The sequence below is a fragment of the Artemia sp. Qi Xiang Cuo genome, chromosome 12 (assembly GCF_049724085.1).
Source record: "Artemia sp. Qi Xiang Cuo chromosome 12, ASM4972408v1, whole genome shotgun sequence".
NCBI classification, from domain to species: domain Eukaryota; kingdom Metazoa; phylum Arthropoda; class Branchiopoda; order Anostraca; family Artemiidae; genus Artemia; species Artemia sp. Qi Xiang Cuo.
In genome coordinates, this window is record NC_142805.1 from 28217955 (window position 1) to 28242203 (window position 24249).

Consider the following 24249-nt stretch of genomic DNA (forward strand, 5'->3'; position numbering starts at 1 on the left):
ACTTAAAACTACGTTAAATAAAATGGATGTCTCAAAATTTTGATTGGATGTGTTTGGGGAAAAGGTGGACGTGAGAGGGGAGTTTGTTGCCCTCACATCACTTTCGGCTATTAAAAAGGGCACTAGCCCTTTGAATTTCCAATAGAAAGAGCCTTTTTTGAAGTTTCTACTACACCGCCTTCTATAAAAACCTTATATGCCCCCAGGGTATAACTTAAAACCCTTGCCTTGAGGGTTGTGGGGGAGTGTCCTCCTCAAAAACATATGTTTAATCTGAAAATCAATTAAGCTGAACAAAATGGCTATCTCAAAATTTTGATTGGATGTGTTTGGGGGAATGATTGGTGTGGGGGGAGGGGGCTAGTTGCCCTCCAATCAGTTTCGACTATTAAAAAGGGCACTAGCCTTTTGAATTTACAATCGAACGAGCCATTTTTGAAGTTTCTACGACAACTCCTTCTATAAAAACCTTATATGCCCCCAGGGTATAACTTAAAACCCTTGTCCTAAGGGTTGTGGGGGAGTGTCCTCCTCAAAAACATATTTTCTATCTGGAATTCAACTACACTGAACAAAATGGCTATCTCAAAATTTTGATTGGATGTGTTTGGCGGAATGATGGGCGTGGGGGGGGGGGGCTAGTTGCCCGGAGGTAGGCGTTGCAAGTTATGCCCTGGGGGCATATAAACAATCAATACAAACAAACATACCATAGATATTAATGTAAATTAATAAATAAATTTAGTTTTTTAAATTAATTTTTTTATGTTACTAAGTTTTAGACAATAGAAAACTAAAGGTGATAAAGGCAATAAGGTTTCTATGTTTTATTGTCTTTTAGTTGTGCACTAAGATTAGTGAAAACAAGGCCACCAATGGGAAGGTTTGCGCACAGCCAGCCCCGTCCACCCACCCTTTAGGATTAAACCCGACCCCCTAATATCCTTCCATTTGTAGCGCAAATGTGAGGATAACCCTATATAGTGCTTGTTAATTGTTATCTCTTTTGTAATGTTATTTTAGTTTTTTTAATTAATTTTTTTCTGTTACTAAGTTTTAGACAATAGAAAAGATAAGGTCAAAAAGACCATGAGACTTTAATGTTTTATTGGGTCTTTTTATAAAAGCTCCTCATTTTGTTGTGCACAGCCGACCCTGCCCGCCCACCCCTTAGCATTAAACCCGACGCCCTGATATCCTCCCATTTCCAGTGCAAATGGAAGGATAGGTCTGTCCAACCCCGTAATATCCTCGCATTTGCAGCGCAAATGGGAGGATAGCTCTATATACTGCTTGTGAATGGTTATCTTTTGTGTAAAGTTATTTTAGTTTTTTGGATTAATTTTCTTATGGCACTATGTTTTAGACAATAGAAAACTAAAGGTCATAAGGGCATTAAGGTTTCGATGTTTTATTGTTTTTTAGTTGTGCACTAAGATTAGTGAAAACAGGGCCACCAACAAGAAGGTTGTGCACAGCCAGCCCCGTCCGCCCACCCCTTAGCATTAAATCCGACCCCCTCCTCTCATTTGTAGCGCAAATGGGAGGATAGCGCTATATACTGCAACGATTATATAATTCTCTCTAGATACTAAAAGAATTTTTTTTTGTTTGTAGATTTTGCTTCCATATAAAAGGATTTCTTCATTGCCATAAAGGCAATAAGGTTTCGATGTTTTATTATTTTTTTTTAGTTGTGCAATAAGATCAGTGAAAACAGGACCACCAGCTAGAAGGTTTTGCACAGCCAGTCCCGTCCGCCCACCCCTTTGCACTAAACCCGACCCCGCTCCTCCCATTTGTTGCGCAAATGGGAGGATAGCTCTATATACTGCTTGCTAATGGTTATCTCTTTTGTAAAGTTATTTTAGTTTATTTTAATTAATTTTTTTCTGTTACTAAGTTTTAGACAATAGAAAACCAAAGGTCATAAAGACCATAAGACTTTAATGTTTTATTGGGCCTTCTTCTAAAAACTTCTCATTTTGTTGCACACAGCCAGCCCTGCCCGCCCACCCCTTAGCATTAAACCTGAACCTGACCACCTAATATCCTGCCATTTGCAGCGCAAATTGGAGGATAGGTTTATATACTGGAACGATTATATAATTATTTCTAAATACTAAAAGAATTTTTTCTGTTAGTAGATTTTGCCTCCATATAAAAGGATTTCCTTATTGCCATAAAGGCAATAAGGTTTCGATGTTGTATTGTTTTTAGTTTTGCATTAAGATCAGTAAAAACAGGGCCAACTACTGGAAGGTGTTGCACAGCCAACCCCGTCCACCCACCCCTTAACACTAAACCCGGCCCCCTGATATCCTCACATTTGTAGTACAAATGGGAGGATAGCTCTATATAATGCTTGTGAATGGTTATCTCTTATGTAAAGTTATTTTAGTTTTTTTAATTAATTTTTTTCTGTTACTAAGTTTTAGACCATAGAAAACCAAAGGTCATAAAGACCATTAGGCTTTAATGTTTTATTGGGCCTTCTTCTAAGAACTCTTCATTTTCAAAAAAACACCTCATTCGACTAGTTATTACGTACCCTTTTAAGAGTCAAAAGTTTTGAGAGGGCAACCTCCTCCCCTTACATCTTTTTTCCTCAAATGGACCAGATCTCCTTTGGAATAGCTATTTTAGTTCAAAATATTTCTAAGGCAAAAAAAATACAGTGACATATAAGGTTTTCTTATGAAGAAAATAGGGCATGTTTGATCCTGGATCTTGTGGATGCGCTGCTAGTTGTGTATAGATGCACTGAGTTTCGTGAAAACAGTGCTCCAATGTAAAGGTTTTATACACCCAACCCTGTCCGCCCCCTAGCATCAAACCCGACCCCTTAATATCGTCCCACTAACAAATATGTGTCTGTGAGTCCCATAGCTTGTGAATGGTTATCTCTTGTGTAAAGTTATTTTAGTTTATTTTAGCAGAAACAAGGGCAACTAGCCCCCCCCCACGCGCATCATTCCCCCAGACCCCTCCAATCAAAATTTTTAGATAGCCATTTTGTTCAGCGTAGTTGATTTTCAGATAGAAAATATATCTTTGAGGAAGGCCATCGCCAACAATCCACGGAGCAAGGTTTTTAAGTTAAGCCCTAAGGTCATATACGGTGGTTATAGAAAGCGTTCTCGTAGAAACCTCAAAACAGACTCTTTTGAATGGACATTTATTGTGCTATTGCACTTTTTATTTTTCGAAATTGATTGGAGGGCTACTCGCCCCCCACCCCCCACGCCCGTCATTCCCCCAAAAACATCCCATCAAAATTTTGAGGTAGCCATTTTGTTCAGCGTAGTTGATTTCCAGATAGAAAACATGTTTTTGAGGAGGACGCTCCCCGACAACCCTTAGGGCAAGAGTTTTAAGTTATGGCCTGGGGGCATATAAGGTTTTTATAGAAGGCATTGTCGTAGAAACTTCTAAAAAGGCTCATTGGATTGGAAATTCAAAGGGCTAGTGCTCTTTTTAATAGTCAAAAGCGATTGAAGGGTAACGAGCCCCCCCCCCCCCCCACGCCCATCATTTCTCCAAACACATCCAATCAAAATTTTGAGACAGCCATTTTGTTCAGCGTAGAAGCTTTGTAGTAGAAACGTGAAAAAGGGCTCATTCGATTGGAAATTTAAAGGGCTAGTGCCCTTTTTAATAGTAGAAAGTGATTGGAGAGCAACAAGCCCCCTCCCACGCCCTGCATTCCCCCAAACACATCCAATCAAAATTTTGAGACAGCCATTTTGTTCAGCGTAGTTGATTTTCACATAGAAAATATTTTTTTGAGGAGGACACTCCCCCACAACCCTCAAGGCAAGGGTTTAAGTTATACCCTGGGGGCATTTAAGGTTTTTATAGAAGGTGGTTTCGTAGAAACTTCAAAAAAGGCTCATTTGATTGAAAATTCAAAGGGCTAGTGCCCTTTTTAATAGTCGAAATTTATTTTATGGCAACAAACCCCCGTCTCACACCCACCTTTTCCCCAAGCACATCCAATCAAAATTTTGAGACAGCCATTTTCTTGAAGGTAGTTTTAAGTTCTGGAAATTAGGTCTTTGAGGATGACCACTCCCCCAGAGCCCTCAGGGCAAGGGTTGTAATTTAAGGATTCTCTGAATCCTTCATCTTATTTCGTATTGAAGGGATGCTAGCATAAACTTTAGAGAGGGCTCATTTGATTGGAAATTGAAAGTTTTTGTTCACTTTTTAAGAGTCAAAAGAGATTGGATGGCAACCAGCCCCCCCCCCCTCCTCCACGCCCTAAACGCATCAGATAAAAATTTTGAGATAGACCCCCTCCTCCCATTTGTTGCGCAAATAGGAGGATAGCGCTATATACTGCAACGATTATATAATTCTTTCTAGATACTAAAAGAATTTTTTTCTGTTTGTAGATTTTGCTTCCATATAAAATGATTTTATTTTTCCCGAACGAACAGAAATTAAAATTAACTATCTTACAAACATAAAGATAACCGGTGCAAACATAAATAAATGAATAAACCTTTTATGGCTTCAATATTTTTTATTATTTTCTCTCCAGAGCTGCTTTATATGCAAGGGTTAAAAATACCATTTTGTTAAAATAGCTGAAAGGTTAAGTAACAAAACTCTGGCGTCGACAAAACCCCCCAGGGCCCGGGGGCAGGAAGGGATTCTCGTATAAACTTCAGAGAGGGCTCATTTGATTGGAAATTGGAAGTTCTAGTCCAGCTCTTAAGAGTCAAAATTGATCGAAGTGCAAATAACCCCCCCACGCCCTTATTCCCCACCCCTTCCTTTGAACTAATTCTGTTTATACCTGAAGGCCGAATGAGAGTTAGAATGTTTTGGTATTAACACACACCTATTAGGCATCTGCTCTTCTCCCTAACAAGGAAGGAAACGGAGAGTGTAAGGCAGTGGCGGATCCAGGGGAGGGGCGAGGCCCCCCCCCCTAACGTAGTCTAAAGTAATGTAATTAACTTAATTAACGCAAGATTGCGCTAATTAAACCTGATATTTTTTCAATCCATTCATTGTTGTCAATCGCTGTCCACAAGTTATGCAAGCTGTCTATTGTTCATATATAAGGTTTTTATCAAAGAGGTATTCGTATAGACTTTTAAAAAAGCCTCATTCGATTTCAATTGAAAGTTCTAGATCCGTTTTTTAAAGTCAAAAATAATCTGACATTAAGTAACCCCCCCCCCCCCCCCCCATGCCATAAAAACTTGAAACTTTTTGCAATCAAAATCGAACAAAAATTAATTAAAAAAAAACTTTCGGAAAAATAAGTTTTTCAAAGAAAAGCAAAGGCCATTTCAAACTTAAGCTCAGGAGATACAAATACCTGTTAAAATTCCAACTTAAAACGACCAGAAATCACTATTAAAGAATAAATGAAACCCAAAACGAACAGAAATTAAATAAACAATCATAGCAAAAAGCATACAACAAGTAATAATATAAATGAACAAATAGATCTTAAAGCGAGTAATGCTTAGATTGAATATGAAAATTAAGGTTAAAACGAAAAAAAAATAGTTTGCTATTAAAGTATAAATGAATATTGAAGATAAATATTAAAATTACATTAAAATTTTGAACTGATGAGCTTTTAGCAATTAATATCATTATACATAAAATATTCAGTTTAATTTATTAGTTCTCCAATATTGGTCAAGACAAATATAGTTTCACTACAAACAAAATTTGGATACTGCCCCCTTCTTTAACCGTAAAAACCTAAAGCTATCTGCGTCATTGGCGCTTCACCGAAAACGAATTACTCGTATATTACAAATTTATTCTTTTCCAGTTCTTACAGCATTGAAAATGAAAATAAAAATTACAGGGAAAAAAAATCTTCAACTGATGGATCTTTCAGCAATTAATATCATTATATATATAATATTCAATTTGATTTTGTTTATACTTTCCAATACTGTTCAAGACTCATATAGTTTTCAGTAAGGCGGCAATTTGTTTTGGCATTGTTTGAATGTATACAAATATTGGTTCAAGGCGTTTACCCCCCCCCCCCCCGGCGATCCTCCCTCCGGAAAATACCCTCCCCCCCCCGTGGAAATTAAGGCTTTCCAAATTAGAGAATTTATTTGAGTTTTTTTTTTTTTATTTTGGTAGGGGGACCGAATTTTGGTACTAAAATTCCAGAACACATCAATTTTTTCGTTACTTTAGAAATAAATTTGGGCTATAGATTTGTATATTAGGGGGGGATAAGTATAGCGGGTCTGCATGCAAAATGTGTTTGGTACAATTATTCTGCATATTAGATAGATAGATAGATAGAGAAGTGTATTTTAAAGCCGAACTATACGGACATGAACACAGTAAAATAACATAAATGAAAGGCACAAATAACATAAACTTTGATCAGCAATCATCATAAAACACTTAAATGAAACACTACATTAACCTAATAACATTACTTATTACTTGTAAAATCGGTAATTGGAAAAAAAAAAACACTTAACACTTGGAAAAAATAATAAAATGAAACATTATATTTACTTTATACTTGGATTTTTTTTTTTTTAAGTTAAAAAAAATCCAGATACCTCGCTATTCTTCTGTAATTTTTTAGTGGTAATACCTAGAAGAAACTGTTTTCTGACTTCAAACTGTCCCAACACTTTACCCCCCCCCCCCCCTATGTGCAAATATGTAGCCCAAATTATATATTTACCATCTATTCTGTCACTTGTCTTTGTCTTGTCTCATGCTAAGATGAGAGTAACTAACAAAGAAACCGGTTTGTAAACGAATAAACACAGCGTAAACTTGAGTGAGTGGCGCATAATACACAAGTACCAAGATTCCTTCCCCCTACGGAAATAAAAAAAAAACTCAAATAAAATTCTCAAATTTGGAAAGCCTTATTTTCCACGAAGGTTTTTTTCCGCGGGGGGTGTTTTCTGGGGGGGGGTTATTTTCCGAGGGAGTATGTTCCGCGGGGGGGGGGAGGGGTAAACGCCGGCTACCACAAATGTTAATGTAGCAGTATCTGAACAATTATTAGAAAATAAAATAAACGAAAATTATCATTTAATAGAAGCTTCAGCAGCAGGAATAGATTGCGAGGCCTTAATGACCTTGATTAAACTCTGTAACAAGTACTCAATGTATTTCCAATTCCTTAATTCTTTAAACCAGCAAATTAATAGTTTATCGATGGGCGCGCTCCTCTCCGGGTTACTGGCAAATATTATGTGGAACATATTGAAAATTGGGCGTTGGATTCGTATTTCTTGAAACATATCTTTTGGGGACGTTACATGGATGACGTAATTTCACTTTGGAATTATGGGGAAAATGAACTTAGGGTTTTTTAGATCACCTTAATACATACGATAGAAATTTACAGTTTATTTTAGAAATTGAAATCGAAAATACAATCTCATTCCTAGATTTGTCAATTATTCGTAGCTTAGATAAACTCAATTTTACTATTTATAGAAAACCAACACAAAACAATAGATGTTTACATTTTAAACGAAACCACCCCCCATAAGTTAAGAGCCGTCGTAATTTCTCCTGTCGATCGTGCCCTAAACATTTGTTCTGACTCTCACATCACAGCAGAACTAAACTTTATCAGGGACATACTTTTTAGAATATCTTACTTTATTTATTAATACTTTAATTAACCGTAGACTGAAAAGACACTCCCGTAAAATTAATGGTATTTTACCATGTGAGATTCCCGACAAGCCCTCAAACATAATTTACCTCCCTTACATCCCAAAAATCACTGCAAATCTTAAAAAAGTTTGCTCACAAAATAATCTATATGTAATATTTATCAATAATTTCAAAATCATAAATTTCCTAAATTCTGTTAAAAAAAAAAAAAAAACAGTTACTCGCCAAAGAGGGGTCTATCAAACACCATGCGACTGTAGCAAATACTATGGAGGTAGAACACACCAGAATTTAGAAAAGCGCATACAACAGTATAAAGATGATGTTGCCAAAGCTCTAAATTCGAATATTGCTACTGTTTCATTTGATTCTGCTTTAGGCAGCCACGTATTTGAAAATCCTAGCCACAAAATACTTTTTGATGAATCCCTTATTAGCAATGACCTAGGCATAAAACAGGTAGTTCGAGAAGCAATTGAAATCAGACTTAGGATTAATAATAATATTTCCTTAAATAGGAACTTGGGGGAATATACACTAAATGCTCTAAACACAAATTTAATTAAAAACGGTCTAACAAAATGTTTTAAAAAACCAATAGACATTAACATAGAACCGGTGACAAAAAGACCTTTGAGGTTAGCTGCCAAAAAGGCTGGATTAGCAATAAGAACGTGTTTTTAAATTATTTTTCTTTTATTTCAATGAATTGGCTTGTTTTACCTCACTTTTTTTTATCTGTCCTGGTTGAACTTCGCTGAAGTAAGGATGCTAGGACTGTTTTGAAAAATTTCGCATTTTAGTTTTATTTGTCGCATGTTGTTGTGAGTCTTTCTTCTTTTATATATTTTCAATCTTGCTGAGGACGGCCCTTGGACATAGGGCCGAAATATTCATTAAAATTATCTTCGCTGTGTTACGATAAGAATTCCTCTATTGTTCTTCTTGTTTTTGTTGTTAGTTTGTACCAATGCAAAGAGCTGTAGCAAAGCTGGCAGATGTCGGTTCATTGTTGACAACAAAACCCTTAAAAACTTATTTCGTTACTAAACGTTTAACATATCATCGAATGCACGTTTCACGTAGTCGAACTAAAATTATGTTTTTAATATACATTTTCATTTTTTATTCTCAAAATATTTAAAATTTACTTTTGATATAATGTTTTTTTCGAAGCTAGTGGAATACTTGTAATCAGCAAATGATCACTAGGAGACCCGCAGGTGATGGGTTGTTAACCCATGCTCTAGATACTTGAGTATTTTGTTGAGCTTAGAATCTCTTCATTAATGCTTATTTCCAATTCAGATAGATATATCAAATTTCATGAATAACGAGATTATAATTTATTTCATATGTTTAGCTATATTTCATATAAATTGCGCAACTTTCTGTAGTAGCACTTAATCTTTTCATTCGAAAACTTCGCAAAAATAGGACCAAATTTCGTAAAAATGGGACTAAGTAAGCTGGTCTTGGGTGTTTTTTCCTTTTCTGGGGGGGGGGGGGACATACGAATATATATGTTTTCACTGTCTATTACAAAATTAGAAACAGAGCGGTAAGGCTGCTTTGAAAATGACAAATTTATTAACAATATATTAATGTTTCTACAAAAAACATAAGCAATGGTTTAACTTCGGAATCCTTCAGTGATTTCAGAAAGGTCTGGAGCTCTGCCAATCAAATACAAAAACTTGAAATACCAGTGAGTTGCTGCTAAGACTATGTTGTCAGAGCTGAAATATAAGTATATGTAATACAAAGTGATTTCAAGAAGAAAAAATGATGATGTGTATTAGATTTTTCCCATCGGAGAGTTCAACTTTTATTTTTGTTTTGAATCTAACTAATCTAGTTATTACTTCACACCTCCATTAAGTTTTCATATACTTTTACTGTTGTTTCTTGTAACTGTTTTAAGATTGTAAAAGATTTATACGATTTTAATGGTACAAGAAGAGAAATACCTCGTATATTGACCTCAGGACCAAGAAAAAGCAGCAGAGAGCCAAAATAATATCAACAGAATAGGCATGGCCCTGAATAACAAGGGCAAATATCGAACAAAATGATAAACAGTATAGACTCTCGTACTAGAGAATACTCTAATAAAGAAAAATATAAGTAAACTAAAAAAATTGTGATGACTAAGGTATCACACCTGTTACCAGAATGCTGTGGTACCAAAGCGTGATTGACACCCTCCCTGACGGCGCCCAGCAGCAAACGAGCGTCAAATATCCCAAAAATCTTTAGATATCTCCCAGGGGTTACACACAACCTACTCTCCTCCAAAAGAATTAAAGCTGCGTATCTATTTGGCGCTTTACGGACATATTGGAAACGAGACTTAAAGATACAATTTAAAAAGTTGATGTCTCGATTTGCACACTACCCCGACAGTTAAGTGAGGTTTGTTAAGTGAGTGTTAGTGAGGATTCAAAAGCCGCGTTTCCATTCGGCGTTTAACAGAAAAAAATTGAAACACATCTTAAGTCTACACCTTAAAAAAGAACTTTTAAGTCTAAACCTTAAAAATAAGATTGATGTCTCAATCTGTGCATAAGATAGGGGAAACTTAATCAGAGAATCAAAATGGTTCTCCAAATATAAATGACGATCCTTAAATATAGTAATTTTGCAAACTGGATTTTAGAATATATATAAATACATGGGTGGCCAATAATTATTTAAAAAAAAATTTATTTGATTTTATGAATTCTTTGAAAATCAAAAGCTTGAAGCTACGATTTGATTCTGATCAAGTCATATGTCTTTAAGCATAATCTTGAAGACAGGAAAAGTCGATGGTGTTGATTAGAAATAATAAGACTTCACAATGAAGAGCAAAATTATAATATCAATCGCTGATTGAAAACGGATAGGCTCACAAACGGAGAGCTTCACTTCAAACATATCATATTCAGGGTTTTTCAAACATATTCAGGGTTTTTCACAGATGGGGCAGAAAATTACATTAAAAGGTTGGAGAATCTGAAATTACATATGTCAAGCGAGAGAGAGCGAGGAGAATAGGAAAAAAAAATCAGGCAGACGGTAAAAATAACAGGTGCTTACATAATTTTCCAGTCAAAGACAAACTGCTGCCAATAGCCTCTTAGTTTTTGAAGTATGGGCGCGTTTTCTTCGACAAAAGCCCCTCTGGTAGCACTACGAGCCATTAGTCGGTATCTATCTACAGGACCCCCATGATCCTTGGTTATGGCTCTAACAGTATTTATATTCCTGAAAGGAAAGAAATATAAAACTGAAGAAGATTCAAAATTTACCAAAGGAGCTGTCAAGTGAATAGCTTCACATTCTCCTAACCCATTACAGCAACGACCAATCAGATTTTGTTTTTCTCACGACTTAACCCGAACGATCCCTTTAAAAACATTTTATTACGACTACCTTACTCAAACCTTCACTGCTCACAACTCAACCCCGCTCACTTTAACTTACATCTTATCTTATTACAATACCTTATCACCACTACCTCACCCACACCTTCATTAGTTACCAACACTTCATTACTCACAACTTAACCCCGCTCACTTAAACTTACATTTTATCATCACTTACCCATTCACACCTCATCTACTCCCAACTCAATACCGCTTCCTTTAACGTTCATCTTATCACTTTATCCTATCATCGTTACCTCGCTGACACCTTCACTACTCACTCACGCTTCACATTCACAACTCAACCTCTCTTACTTTAACTTACATCTTATCATTTTATTTTATTATCACTACCTCATTCACAGCTCAACCCCACTCACTGACTTACATCTTATCTTATAACTTCATCGCCACTACTTGTGGCATAATTTTACTTTACTTATAAAAAAAAAAAACTTCACTTATAAAAAAAAAAAAGTCAGGCTTTCAACTGATGCGAAGTTTGTGGTCTTTGAAGTACTTTTAACACTTTATTTTGAAGGGTACGCTAGGCAGGTGTTAGCATATTATGTTCAAATAGGCAGTGGTCAAGGGTGTCATCTGATATTGCAGGATCTGCAGTACGGGGATGGGGATTATTTCTAAATTATATTTGGAATATGGATAAACATATTATGTTTGTGGTCAAGTTTGAGGCCAAGGTAATTTATGTGGTTAGCCTAAGGGATTGTGATACAATTTAGCGTTAGCTTTGCATAAGCCGTTTTGTGCTTGTGGTGAAATTGTATTACAACAGATTCGGTAGGCAGAATGGATAAACAGGATTTTTGAGTAGATTTTTCAAACAGGAAGAGTGAGCTTTGTAGCTTTGACTATGCAGTCTCGAAGGTATTTCCTGTTTTCCGCAACATCGTTCACGAAGGCTCGTGTCTCAGGAATATAGAGAATAATATATAAAGGTAACTCAGGACTGCACCCTATGGAGCCCTTTGGCTATTGGAGTTTTAGAAAAGAAGCTGCACCAGTCTGAACAATGAAAGATCTATTTACCATAAAAGATTTGATGAATGATAGTAGCTTTGGGAGACTTTTATTTTAAAGGTTATATTAAAACCATAAATTTAATTCATGAAATTGTATTCTTCTCAAATTATTTGAAGCTCATTAGTTGATTCTCATATTTGAATTGCTTAGAGCAGAAAAGAAAACGAGTCAAAAAATTCAAGTTTTAAAAAAGTAGCAAAAGACATAGCAGATGTGTAAAATTATCAAACTCCAAAATAGTACCCTGCTGTTTTGGCTACCTCATACAAATTAGTTAACTAATGATAATGATAATGAAATATTATCAGGTCCTAAAAATAACAATTTCTGCATTTTTCCTTTTATAGTAAATGAGTACGAACAGATGAACAAGATACAAAGCACTGAATTATGTTTTACATAGCTTGATTATTGATGACATAACTTGATTACTGTTCGGAATTTTTTTAAGTAACACGCAAGCAAATCGTCTTTCCAAATTTCCAAACAAAAATTCCTCATTTCACGATTCTTCATTATAGCAATATGACTGGCTAGATAAGTTCCCTACCTAGATAGATAAAATCGAATGTGTGTAATAAAGTTGTTGAGTACACTCTTGCAAAGGTTTTATATATAAATCCCCCCCTCCCCCCTCTGGCTCTCCTAATACTTTTTGTGCCGAATAACTTTGATATTTAAGAGTTTCTTTAATATGCTATTCAACTTAATACTTTTCAAATTTAAAATAATATTGTTATTTTGAATGTGAAGAAATCTTCCAGATGGGAATTATAGGGGTGGTGGGGGTAGTTTTCCATATTAAAGCGAATTTGGTTTGCATACCTTTTTCCGACTTTTTGCATATGTAATCAAATTAAATTAGGTAGGTAACTCATATAAATGTAGGGTAAATATAAAACATAGGATTAGTTTTTCGTTGAATACGGCTGTATCTATTTTAAATCAATTCATAGCTTTTACATAAATGACCGTTTAGCCCCCCCCCCCCCCAACACAAGAAAATCTCAATTGACATAGCAGCAATATGAAATGACTTATTACCGAAGAACAAGGATCATAGTCCGTGGCATAGTTTTTAAGGCTTTCGTTATGTGGTCAAATCTTTGTTTCGCCATCTCCTCCATATAAATAATTTCAGTAGAAGAGAGGACATCATGCAAGCTACTAACTACTCTGGTAGAAGATGGAAGTGGTCGTTGCAGAAGCATTTCAGCAAATATGTTATGATCTAAAAGAGATATTTTATTAAGGTTATTATATAAGGTTATTATATAATAAACCTTATTTTATTCAACTCCATTTTTTTATTAGTATATTACTTTTATTACTTATTACTAATATAATTGTATCTTATTGTTTACTTAAAAGAAGAGTAGGTGCATGGTGCTTCTCGTTACAAATGATCTTGTCATTTGTGGGACGTAAAAATTAATTTTACTAGGAATTGTACTAACCCAATATAAAAGGCATCACTGATAAAATCAATAGCGATGTGGTTCAAACAACAGTAAAACCCCACCAAGTCTCTTTTAAGGCATTTAATTGTATGTTCAGATTTTATATTCAAATCTATAAACCCTTCGGCAAGACCCAATGCAGTTCACTTGGAATTAATTTTACTATCTTTTTTGCCATGGACAACATGATGTTAGATGATTCCAACAGGGGTGTGTATTCTTGTCCTGAGATTGGTATTAAGGTCTGAAAAGATTTGTGATTTGATGGTTGAAATTTGGTGTCTAGTGATTTCATGTAGCTACATTATGAGTTTCCAATAAAGATTACAAAAACACCCTAACACTGCATTCTGCAATTTCATGGGTACCCGGACGTCGAGGGAAAGGAAGGGGTCGGACTAAAAGATTGGCCTCTCTCCTCTGAAAGACGAAATACCGGCAAATTTTTACAATATTTTGAAAAAAAGACACATTTCTTAAGTAGATTCTGTTTTGTTTTCAAGCCAAATTCCTCTCCCTTGCAAAAGTTTCTTACATGCTTATCCCCTCTTCTCTCTGGAAAATGTGGGGCGTCTATTTGAGATTTGGTAGACGCCTGGTAAAAGAAGTTTGAACGAAAATTCAAAATATATTAAAAATCACAATTCAAATCCACCATGTCAAGAGAGCGAAAAAAAGGAGGGTTAATAAATAAAAGGATTAATGAGTTAGAGAAAAATACATATAAACAGAAGTCAGTTTATTTCTTCTTCGCTGAATAAATTCAACACTTAAAATACTACTAAATAGCATCGAAACGATAAAAAAAAACATAAAAGAGCAAATACAGACAGAATAAAGTAATGTAAACGAATAAAAACATAAAAAACACAAGAGAATAATTAAGAAAGACGAATTAAATAAAAAGAAGGTTTTTTATGTTCACTCTATAGTTTAATTCCCCCCTATTTGATACATTCCACAAACAACAATTTTTCAAACCAAACACCTAACCTAAAGTCGGTAAAAGTTGACCAAAGAGAGCTTTCCGCTACCAACTCCAAGTCACTTTTAAAGCTCAATACACTTTGATTCAAATTCAAATCTAAAACAGTACAGGTTTGTTCCAAATCCAGGCAAATCATCTTTCTTTCCGATTTAGTACAAAGGTTCTGAAAGGGAGTTTCAAACACCACCGTTATTTTGCAAGAACGCCATTTTGTGAAAATATTATTTTGCTAGAAACATTATTTTGTACAGAGGTTTACTAAGTCTTTCAAATTTCGCAGAAAGGATCTGAAAGGGAGTAGACCAATTTCAAACACCAACGTTATTTTGCAAGAACGCCATTTTGTGAAAATATTATTTTGCTAGAAACATTATTTTGTACAGAGGTTTAATAAGCCTTTCCAATTTAGTAGAAAAGTTCTGAAAGGGAGTAGACCAGTTTCAAACACCAACGATATTTTGCAAGAACGCCATTTTGTGAAAATGTTATTTTGCTAGAAACATTATTTTGTACAGAGGTTTACTAACTCTTTCCAATTTAGTACAAAAGTTCTGAAAGGGAGTAGACCAGTTTCAAACACCAACGTTATTTTGTAAGAACACCATTTTGTGAAAATGTTATTTTGCTAGAAACATTATTTTGTACAGAGGTTTAATAAGCCTTTCCAATTTAGTAGAAAAGTTCTGAAAGGGAGTAGACCAGTTTCAAAAACCAACGTTATTTTGCAAGAACTTCATTTTGTGAAAATATTATTTTGCTAGAAACATTATTTTGTACAGAGGTTTACTAAGTCTTCCCAACAAAAGTTCTGAAAGGGAGTAGACCAGTTTCAAACACCAACGTTATTTTGCAAGAGCGCCATTTTTTGAAAATGTTATTTTGCAAGAAACATTATTTTGTACAGAGGTTTACTAACTCTTTCCAATTTAGTACAAAAGTTCTGAAAGGGAGTAGACCAGTTTCAAACACCAACGTTATTTTGCAAGAACGCCATTTTGTGAAAATGTTATTTTTCTAGAAACATTATTTTGTACAGAGGTTTACTAACTCTTTCCAATTTAGTACAAAAGTTCTGAAAGGGAGTAGACCAGTTTCAAACACAAACGTTATTTTGCCGTACCGATATTTTACAAAATTGTTATTTTGTTACAAACGTCATTTTGTACAAAGATGTAGTATACGAGATTTACTAAATCTTCACTTTCTTTCCAATTTAGGACAAAGGCTCTGAAAGGGAGTGGACCAGTTTCATACACAAACATTATTTTGCTAGGAACATTACTTTTTACAAAGACATAGTGCAAAGGTTTATTAAATCTTTAATTTCTTTCCGATTTAGTACAAAGATTCTAAAAGAATCTTTGTACTAAATCAAGAATCTTTGTACGAAACATTATTTTGTACAGAGGTTCACTAAGTCTTCCCAACAAAAGTTCTGAAAGGGAGTAGACCAGTTTCTAGAAGCATTACTTTGTAAAAAGACTTAGTGCAAAGGTTTATTAAATCTTTAATTTCTTTCCGATTTAGTACAAAGATTCTAAAAGGGAGTTGACCAGTTTCATACACAAACGTTATTTTGCAAGAACGCCATTTTGTGAAAATGTTATTTTGCTAGAAACATTATTTTGTACAGAGGTTTAATAAGCCTTTCCAATTTAGTAGAAAACTTCTGAAAGGGAGTAGACCAGTTTCAAAAACCAACGTTATTTTGCAAGAACACCATTTTGTGAAAATATTATTTTGCTAGAAACATTATTTTGTACAGAGGTTTACTAAGTCTTCTCAACAAAAGTTCTGAAAGGGAGTAGACCAGTTTCAAACACCAACGTTATTTTGCAAGAACGCCATTTTGTGAAAACGTTATTTTGCTAGAAACATTATTTTGTACAGAGGTTTACTAACTCTTTCCAATTTAGTACAAAAGTTCTGAAAGGGAGTAGACTAGTTTCAAACACAAACGTTATTTTGCCGTACCGATATTTTACAAAATTGTTATTTTGTTACAAACGTCATTTTGTACAAAGATGTAGTATACGAGATTTACTAAATCTTCACTTTCTTTCCAATTTAGGACAAAGGCTCTGAAAGGGAGTGGACCAGTTTCATACACAAACATTATTTTGCTAGGAACATTACTTTGTACAAAGACTTAGTGCAAAGGTTTATTAAATCTTTAATTTCTTTCCGATTTAGTACAAAGATTCTAAAAGGAGTTGACCAGTTTCATACACAAACGTTATTTTTCAAAGATTTAGTACAAGGGTTTAGCAAATCTTTAGTTTCTTTCCTATTTAGTATAAAGGTTCAGAAAGCGAGTGAACCAGTTTTAAACACAAACGTTGTTTTTCAAGAAAGTTATTTTACAAAAACGTCATTTTACTAGAAAAATAATTTTGTACAAAAGCTTTTACTTCCTTTCAGAAATAGTACTCAGGTTCTGAAAGGGAGAGGACAAGTTTCAAACACAAACGCTATTTTTCTAGAGCGTTCTAGCATGTTATATTGCTAGAAACAATATTTTGCAAGTAATATTATATTGCTAGAGAAGGATAGATGGAAACACTATGGAGCATATTTTATGTGAATGTCAGTATCTTTCTCATACAAGGTTGAGGATCTTTGTGGATGTTAAACAAAATGTTTATAAGGATTTTGAAATATGTGAATAGAATCGTTATTGCCGATATTCGCAAGCTGCTAATTAGTACATTCAAGGTCAAACTTGACATCTTCCTGCCGTCGTTTATTCACCAGGCATCTTTTTCTTTCTTTTTTATATGACATCCAAAAAGAATACATTTTACGTAGCTACGGAAAGTACATAAAAGGGGAACAAACAAAACAAAGCACAACTAACTCTAAAATCAAAAAGTTTCTCTATGCATAAAAATAATCAGACAGCAATAATTCACCCAGGAATGTCATATTAATAATTAATTACAAGGCGGTAATGCTCATTTTTATTATTAGAATTCGCAGCATACATATCCTAAGACCTAAGAGCTTTAGTTTGATTTTTGGTCAAATTATGGCGCCAAACTTGTAAGCTCTGTGTAGGTTTTGGAATATTTTGTCATTTTTCTAGTGTTTTTATACACCCGTATTTTTTTTTCTTGCATGAATTGTGGTTTTCCTTTTTTGTGTATGCAGTTTACTTGGCATTGATTTGTATGGCTTTATTAAGCTTGACAATCCATTCATCTAAAGTTAGCGTTCCCTCCGCGTCCAGCGGACGGAGCGTCCGTGTCCAGACGTCATATCACCTGATAAATAGGAAGCATTTTCATGAAAGTGACTAATTGGGTTACTTCTGATGAGTTGAAAAATTAATTTTCTTGGCTGGCAAATTATGTTTGAATTAAATAAAATTAAAAAATAAATTAATTATTTAACTAATGCAAACCAAGGGCCTAACCTGAAAATCAGCAAAAGTTGGCGTGGAATAGCTTTATAGGCACTGAGAACTTTATCGTGCATATCCTCCATGAATCCTCTCAGTTCTGCCTTTTTCTCTGGGCTCATTTTATTCCAATCAGTGCGGAAACTATCTTTAGGGCCAGCTTTATCAAGCATTAATTCGAATATATCAGCGGTTTTAGAAGATTTGTCATGAGGAACAAAGCGCTGAGAGACGGCCATACAAAACAAGCGATAGTCATCTAGAAATTAAGTCAAAGCAGTTAAGTTAAAACAATGTATTTTATTACTTTTTCTTTTTTTAGGCTTTAGGCTACTATTCTGAGGTCATTAGGAACTGATAAGAGAGTTTCAAAGTTCAACATTTCATAAATACTTGGATACCACGACGTCAATAACTTGTCCCCTTAGTTAATAAACCGTTATCACCAAAGAGTATGTCTAACTTACAAAAGCGAAAAATAGACCTTGTATTGACAAAAACACACCAATGCTATCTAGTATTCGGCGTTTCTTGGCATTTCTTCAAGCTTTTTAATCATTTTTACGTCAAAAGCTAAGATCACACACTTATTACTACACTAATTTTACCAATTACACGAATGCAGTTAATTTTTCTAATTATTACACTGAAAAAAATGCAATGAAATGCCAAGCGCTAGATGGCATTGGTGTTTTTTTTTCAACACTAGCCTTAGTTTCCACTCTTATTAATTTACCCTTACTCATTGAGTTACCACCATATCATGCAAGTACGCAATTGGGGGTGTGGGGGGGGGGGGTAAAATAAAAATGATAATAATAATCGTAATTTGATTAATAAGCACCCATAAATTCGGGAAATTTTAGGATTTCGGGCCCAGCCCCCCCCCCCCCACTTCTTCTGCATATATCTCGCCTCGTATCGCATTGCCTGCTATCGTTAAAATCGGAAATATATTCAACTTCCAGTTTAATGAATAGACATATGAGTCGTAAGTAAGTTTTAATTTGAGACAGATTTACAATAAAGGGGTTTTTCCGCAGTCCAAACCAGAAACTGTTAGCTAACAATTTTCCTACCAAAAGTGTTTCCGTCGTCCAGCTAAAAACTGTTAGCTAACATTGTTAGAGAATATCCTTAACAAATAGAATACCTGTTGGAGATATTGTTGGAGAATTTATTTCTGTTAGCTAACAGTTTTGTTTCTGCCGTCCAAACAAATACCTGTTAGCTAACATTGTTAGCAAACAGTGGGACGGCAGAAAAACCCCTTAATTAATCAAAAGAATTTTCAAGTATATATATATATATATATATATATATATATATATATATATATATATATATATATATATATATATATATATATATATATATATATATATATATATATATATATATATATATATATATATATATATATATATATATATATATATATATATATATATATATATATATATATATATATATATATATATATGTATATATATATATATATATATATATATATATATATATATATATATATATATATATATATATATATATATATATATATATATATATATATATATATACTATATATACCTCCTCGTCTGATTTATTCAAATTATTTGCAAAAAAAAGTGAAATCGAAACGAAAAAATTCTTGTGTGAGCAGGGACAAAGTTTGTGGTATATACTATGTGAAAAATCTTATTGACTTTATTGACGCCGTGAGAACCCCACAAAAGAATGGCGGCTTTATCAAGCATTAATTCGAACATATAATTGGTTTTAGATAACTTGTCATGAGGAACGAGCCGCTGCGAAACGGCCATACAAAATGAGCAAAATCTAGAAGTTAAGCCAGTTATTAATACAGGTAGTATTTTATGAGATTTTTATTTTCTATTCTTTGGATTATCATCCTGAAAGATGCATCATTCAAAAATGAGAAAGAGAATTGAAGCGCCGAAGCCCAGAAATACTGGTAGCTAATTTTTGACGAGCACTGTTTGATGACATGCGGTCATTAATCATTTTCCAATTCTGTCTCTTATTCGATTGATTCCATAATTGATTTCCTATTCTATTTGGTGGTATATAACTGCAAGTTTTAATAGGAGAGGTGTGTAGTAAAGATGAAATGAAATGAATGAGGTTTAAACTCGGTATGTATACCAGGTACAAGATTTAACTTCCAATTAGTATGATAATAAAAAACAACAATTTATTTGTACGTTCCAATAAGGGTCGTGACACAACGACCAAAAATCAAACCAAAACGCGATAGTATTGATAGATGAACAAATGGTGACAAGATCCAAATTTTAGAGAGAAGCAGCACAAACAGGCCGAAATCTCCCTCTGATAAAGCCTACTTGGAATTTTACCAAAGGAAAATATCTATCTACACCACAAGTGTGGAAGATCCAGCTTTAGACCAAGGGAGCCATATTACTGGGGGACAAAGTCTTATTAAATATAACCCGGTTCTACTTACAGTGAACTTTTCTAGCCAACTGAACATGCCAACAACCCATTTTTACCCCTAAATAGCCTAATCAAACCTTATATCTTGAGCTAATATCCTGATCAAGCCTTAGATCTTGAGCCAATAGCCCACCTTACCCCTAAATATCCTAATCAACTTTTAAATCTTGAGTCAACACCCAGGTTAAGCCTTAAATCTTAAGTCAACAGCCAAAATTTACACCCAAATAGCCTGATCAAGCCTTGAATCTTGAGCCAAAAACCCACCTTTATACCCGAACATCCTGATCAACTCTTAAATCTCAGGATTTAATAAAGAGTTACAGCCCATAGCGAAAAAACAGATTGAACTATTCAACCTTCTAGAAAATAACAATTGTTTCACTCATAATAAAAAAAAAACTGCAAACGGCATGATCATAGTTGCAGCGTGAAATGCAACATAGTAAAGAGCAAATCCTAGCCCATATATCAAACAGAAGGATTTTTTCTGATAATCAAGCAGAAGGGATTTTGTCAAAATAAAAAAAAAATGAGATAGAAATATACTATGTACCCGCGGTTTGACATATAACAGTTTAATTTATAAAACTGTTTCAAAAATAAAAAAAAAATCTTAAAACAATAGACATCAAATCCAAACACAAATACAAAAACCAAAGCGGCGAAAAACTGAAACGAGAAAATACTCTTTCATACAACAACATTTATAACAAGTATTCTGAATGAAAAGGAGGCTAATAGCCTACTAACTACCCACATTTTAGTACAGTGTCATTTACACTTTCTTCAAAACACCACACATTTTTAACGATTATTCATTGCTGAAATTTTCGCAATTGCAAAGTACCAGTGAGCTATAATTGTGGTAATCTATTGAGATTTCAGTGCGCAAAAGACTACCAAAAGCATAACTGACTGGTAATAAATTTCTGCGACAATTTCAAAAAAAAAAAAAAATTAAGGCCTGTAACACACTGAGTTTTCCTTCATTAAAGCTGTCGCAAAAGTAAAGTATCAATCAGCTAAGATTGTAGTAATCAATTGAGTTTTTAGTAAAGAGCAAATAAGCCCTTTAGCCTTCGGAGCAGGAACTTGATAGGGTACAAATTCCTATTTCAGTTGTTAATGTCTTCTCCTTTAAGACTTAAAAGTCGTTCTTTACCTTTTTTTTTCTTTGAATCAGAAATATTGCAATTAAGGACAGACTGGTTTTTGAACTTATACTACAGGAACACCAACAATTAATAATCAATTAAAAGAAGCTGATAAACCTGATTTGAAAGAGCAAAAATCGTAACTATCTACTCTTATTCCGAGTAATTAGTTGGGTTATCATTAGTTTCAGAAAGTGATGCTATAAGCAATCATACAACAATTGTACTAATGCTAGAAAAAAAAACTGACAACTGATTTTATAACAAAACCGATTTACGGCAAACTGTTAAAAACAACAAGCGGCACCACCAATTTAAAAGAGAGAAGTAGGAGACACATAGGACATAGAACTAGGGAAAGAGAAGAGAAAAAAGAGATCTGATGGAAAAATGGGAGGGAGAGAGCTAGAAGCCTTACCTGGAACTCCTAGTTGTGCAGAATACTTTCTCATTCCTTTGTGGTCATTCAGTACAATAGACTTCCATAAACTGCACAACATTTTCCTAACCTGACTTGGCAACTCTTCATATAATCCATGATCAAGTAAAACTAGTTCAGCTTTTTTGTTAGCCGCCTTCCGAACGAGAACTGGAAAGAACACGAATTAGGATTTAAAAATGGATCTACCTGCTTGTACCTATAATTCCAGGAAATCAAGAATTCTTAAATCCTATTATATTTTCTAAAAACCAAAATAAGATACACTTAGAATATTGAAAGATATTGTCGATATTTATAGACTTAACACGTTACGAAACTAATGAAAGCAAAAACTAAAAGTACAAAGAACAGTGGCAGTGAAATCTGGTTTAGTTCAATGCAACTTACAATGCTACATATATCTTAAAAATTGGGGAAAAATGAGAATTCAACTACTGACGAAAAAAACATATGCAGTTACGGCATTTTTGTAGTAATGGGCACTAAATTTAAAAAAAGAATAGAAATGGGAATGAAAAATGAGCAAAAAATCAGCTAAAAACACAAGGCATCAAAACAGTTCAATAGTGTGTAACTTTGCTTTCAGTATAAGTTATCTTTGGGAATTAACAAATTGTTCATGTTTGGATTTTTACGGATGCAGTGCATTCAAACTTAATTAATTAGTTTCTTTTATCTATTTTCATTTCTCAACGTGGCAATACAGATGACAATGTAACTCTCCCCTAATGAGTCAGAAAAATTTATTTTGGGAAATTCCTCTGTCTTCAGGTATGAATAGACCGACGATGGGTCCAGAGCGGGAAACTGTTTATTTTGATGTCCTTGGTAATCTAATAACTTACCTTTAACAGAAACTACCAAAAGAAAAGTTTTCTATTATTTAGCACAAACTTTATAAAGAAAAAAAGAAGGAAACAAAGTTTTGTCCTGCAAGATAGAGAGTATCCATGATTACCATTTTACATAATTACAATCTGTTTTTCTTCTTTTTTTTAAACATCAAATCTCTACATGAGTTTTTGTATTTCAAAAACGATTAGAACAAATTGTATTATCAAACAGTTCGTCATAACGAACTGTAAGTAAGGAGCGACCTGGCTCAATAGCAACCGAAGCTCTAAAACAACGGAATGTTTATACCAATAGGTACATCAAAACGATCGGCTTATTATGCTGATTCCAGATATATAAGTTTCATTTAGTTTAGTCTTGTCATTCAAAGTCTACAAGCCTGAGAAAATTTGCCTGATTTTCGAAAAAAGAGGGAAACACCCCCTAAAAGTAAAAAAAATAATGAAAATCCCACTATCAGATTCCGCGTATCAGAGAACCCTATTATAGAGGGTTTAAGCTCCTATCTGCAAAAATGCGAAATTTTATTTTTTTGCCAGAAGAGAAATCACGGAGGCTTGTTTATTTGTTTGTTAGTTTTTTCCCGAGTGGTCCAAGAATATCGTGAGAGGGCTCATTAAAAAAGGACTAGTACCCTTTTTAAGTAACCAAAAAGATTGGAGGGCAACTGGGGCAACTAGGCGCCCTCTCACGCCCCTTTTAAAAAACCTGCCCTATCACAATTTTGAAACAGCCATTTTGTTCAGCATAGTTGAAAGGCCGAATAAGTATGCCTTTGGAGATAGCATAACCCCCCACCAGAGACGTCCCGAGGGGGGTGGCAGGGAGGCCCCCCCCCCAACTTTTTTGGCATTTGGTACAATTTTCTCCCAAGGCAAATAGTTCGGTCGAAATTTTGCAAAATCGGCCGAATTTTAGCAAAAGTGTTGATTTCTGCAGAAATTTTGGCATAAATCAGGTAGCAACTCAGCGAAATTTGCAAAATCGGCCGAAATTTAGCAAAATTCTTGATTTCTTCAGATAATTCGGCATAAATCAGGTAGCAATTCGGTAAAATTTACGAACATCGCCCCCCAATAAAATGAGCCTCAGGACGCCCTCCCCCCCACAGCCCATGAGGAAAGATCTTTAAGTAATATAATCTGCCCATTGTTTACGTATAATATTTGTTATTGGGAAGTCTGCATACATTTTTCAGGTGTGGGAGGGGGACAAATTTTCTGCTGAGGGATGTTACACAGGGATGTTTTATGGCGAGGGAAGTTTCCAGGGGGTGGATTTTTCAGGGGATATTTTACACTGGGGGAATTTGCCAGAATTCCTATATTAAATTCTTCTTATGTCTAGCTTTCTCTTTGCCGACTA

The 24249-nt window shown here is 34.4% G+C and overlaps 1 protein-coding gene across 4 annotated transcripts in view; it reads right to left on the reverse strand.

Annotated features, from left to right (window-relative positions):
• Positions 1-9227: 9227 nt before the first annotated feature.
• The window catches only part of LOC148945963 (putative aarF domain-containing protein kinase 5), an 80153-nt gene continuing 65131 nt past the window's right edge, over positions 9228-24249 (reverse strand). For 2 of the 4 annotated variants that reach the window (XM_089097860.1, XM_089097861.1), the window contains exons 9-12: positions 22006-22176; positions 17968-18211; positions 10732-10899; positions 9228-9389 (exon numbers count right to left, since the gene is read on the reverse strand). In XM_089097860.1, the coding sequence (XP_088953986.1) occupies positions 9284-9389; positions 10732-10899; positions 17968-18211; positions 22006-22176 (689 nt within the window). In that variant the 3' untranslated portion in view covers positions 9228-9283. Of the gene's footprint in view, positions 9390-10731; positions 10900-13148; positions 13336-17967; positions 18212-22005; positions 22177-24249 lie in introns of those variants that run through there. The other 2 variants (XM_089097862.1, XM_089097863.1) reach the window with 2 other exon arrangements.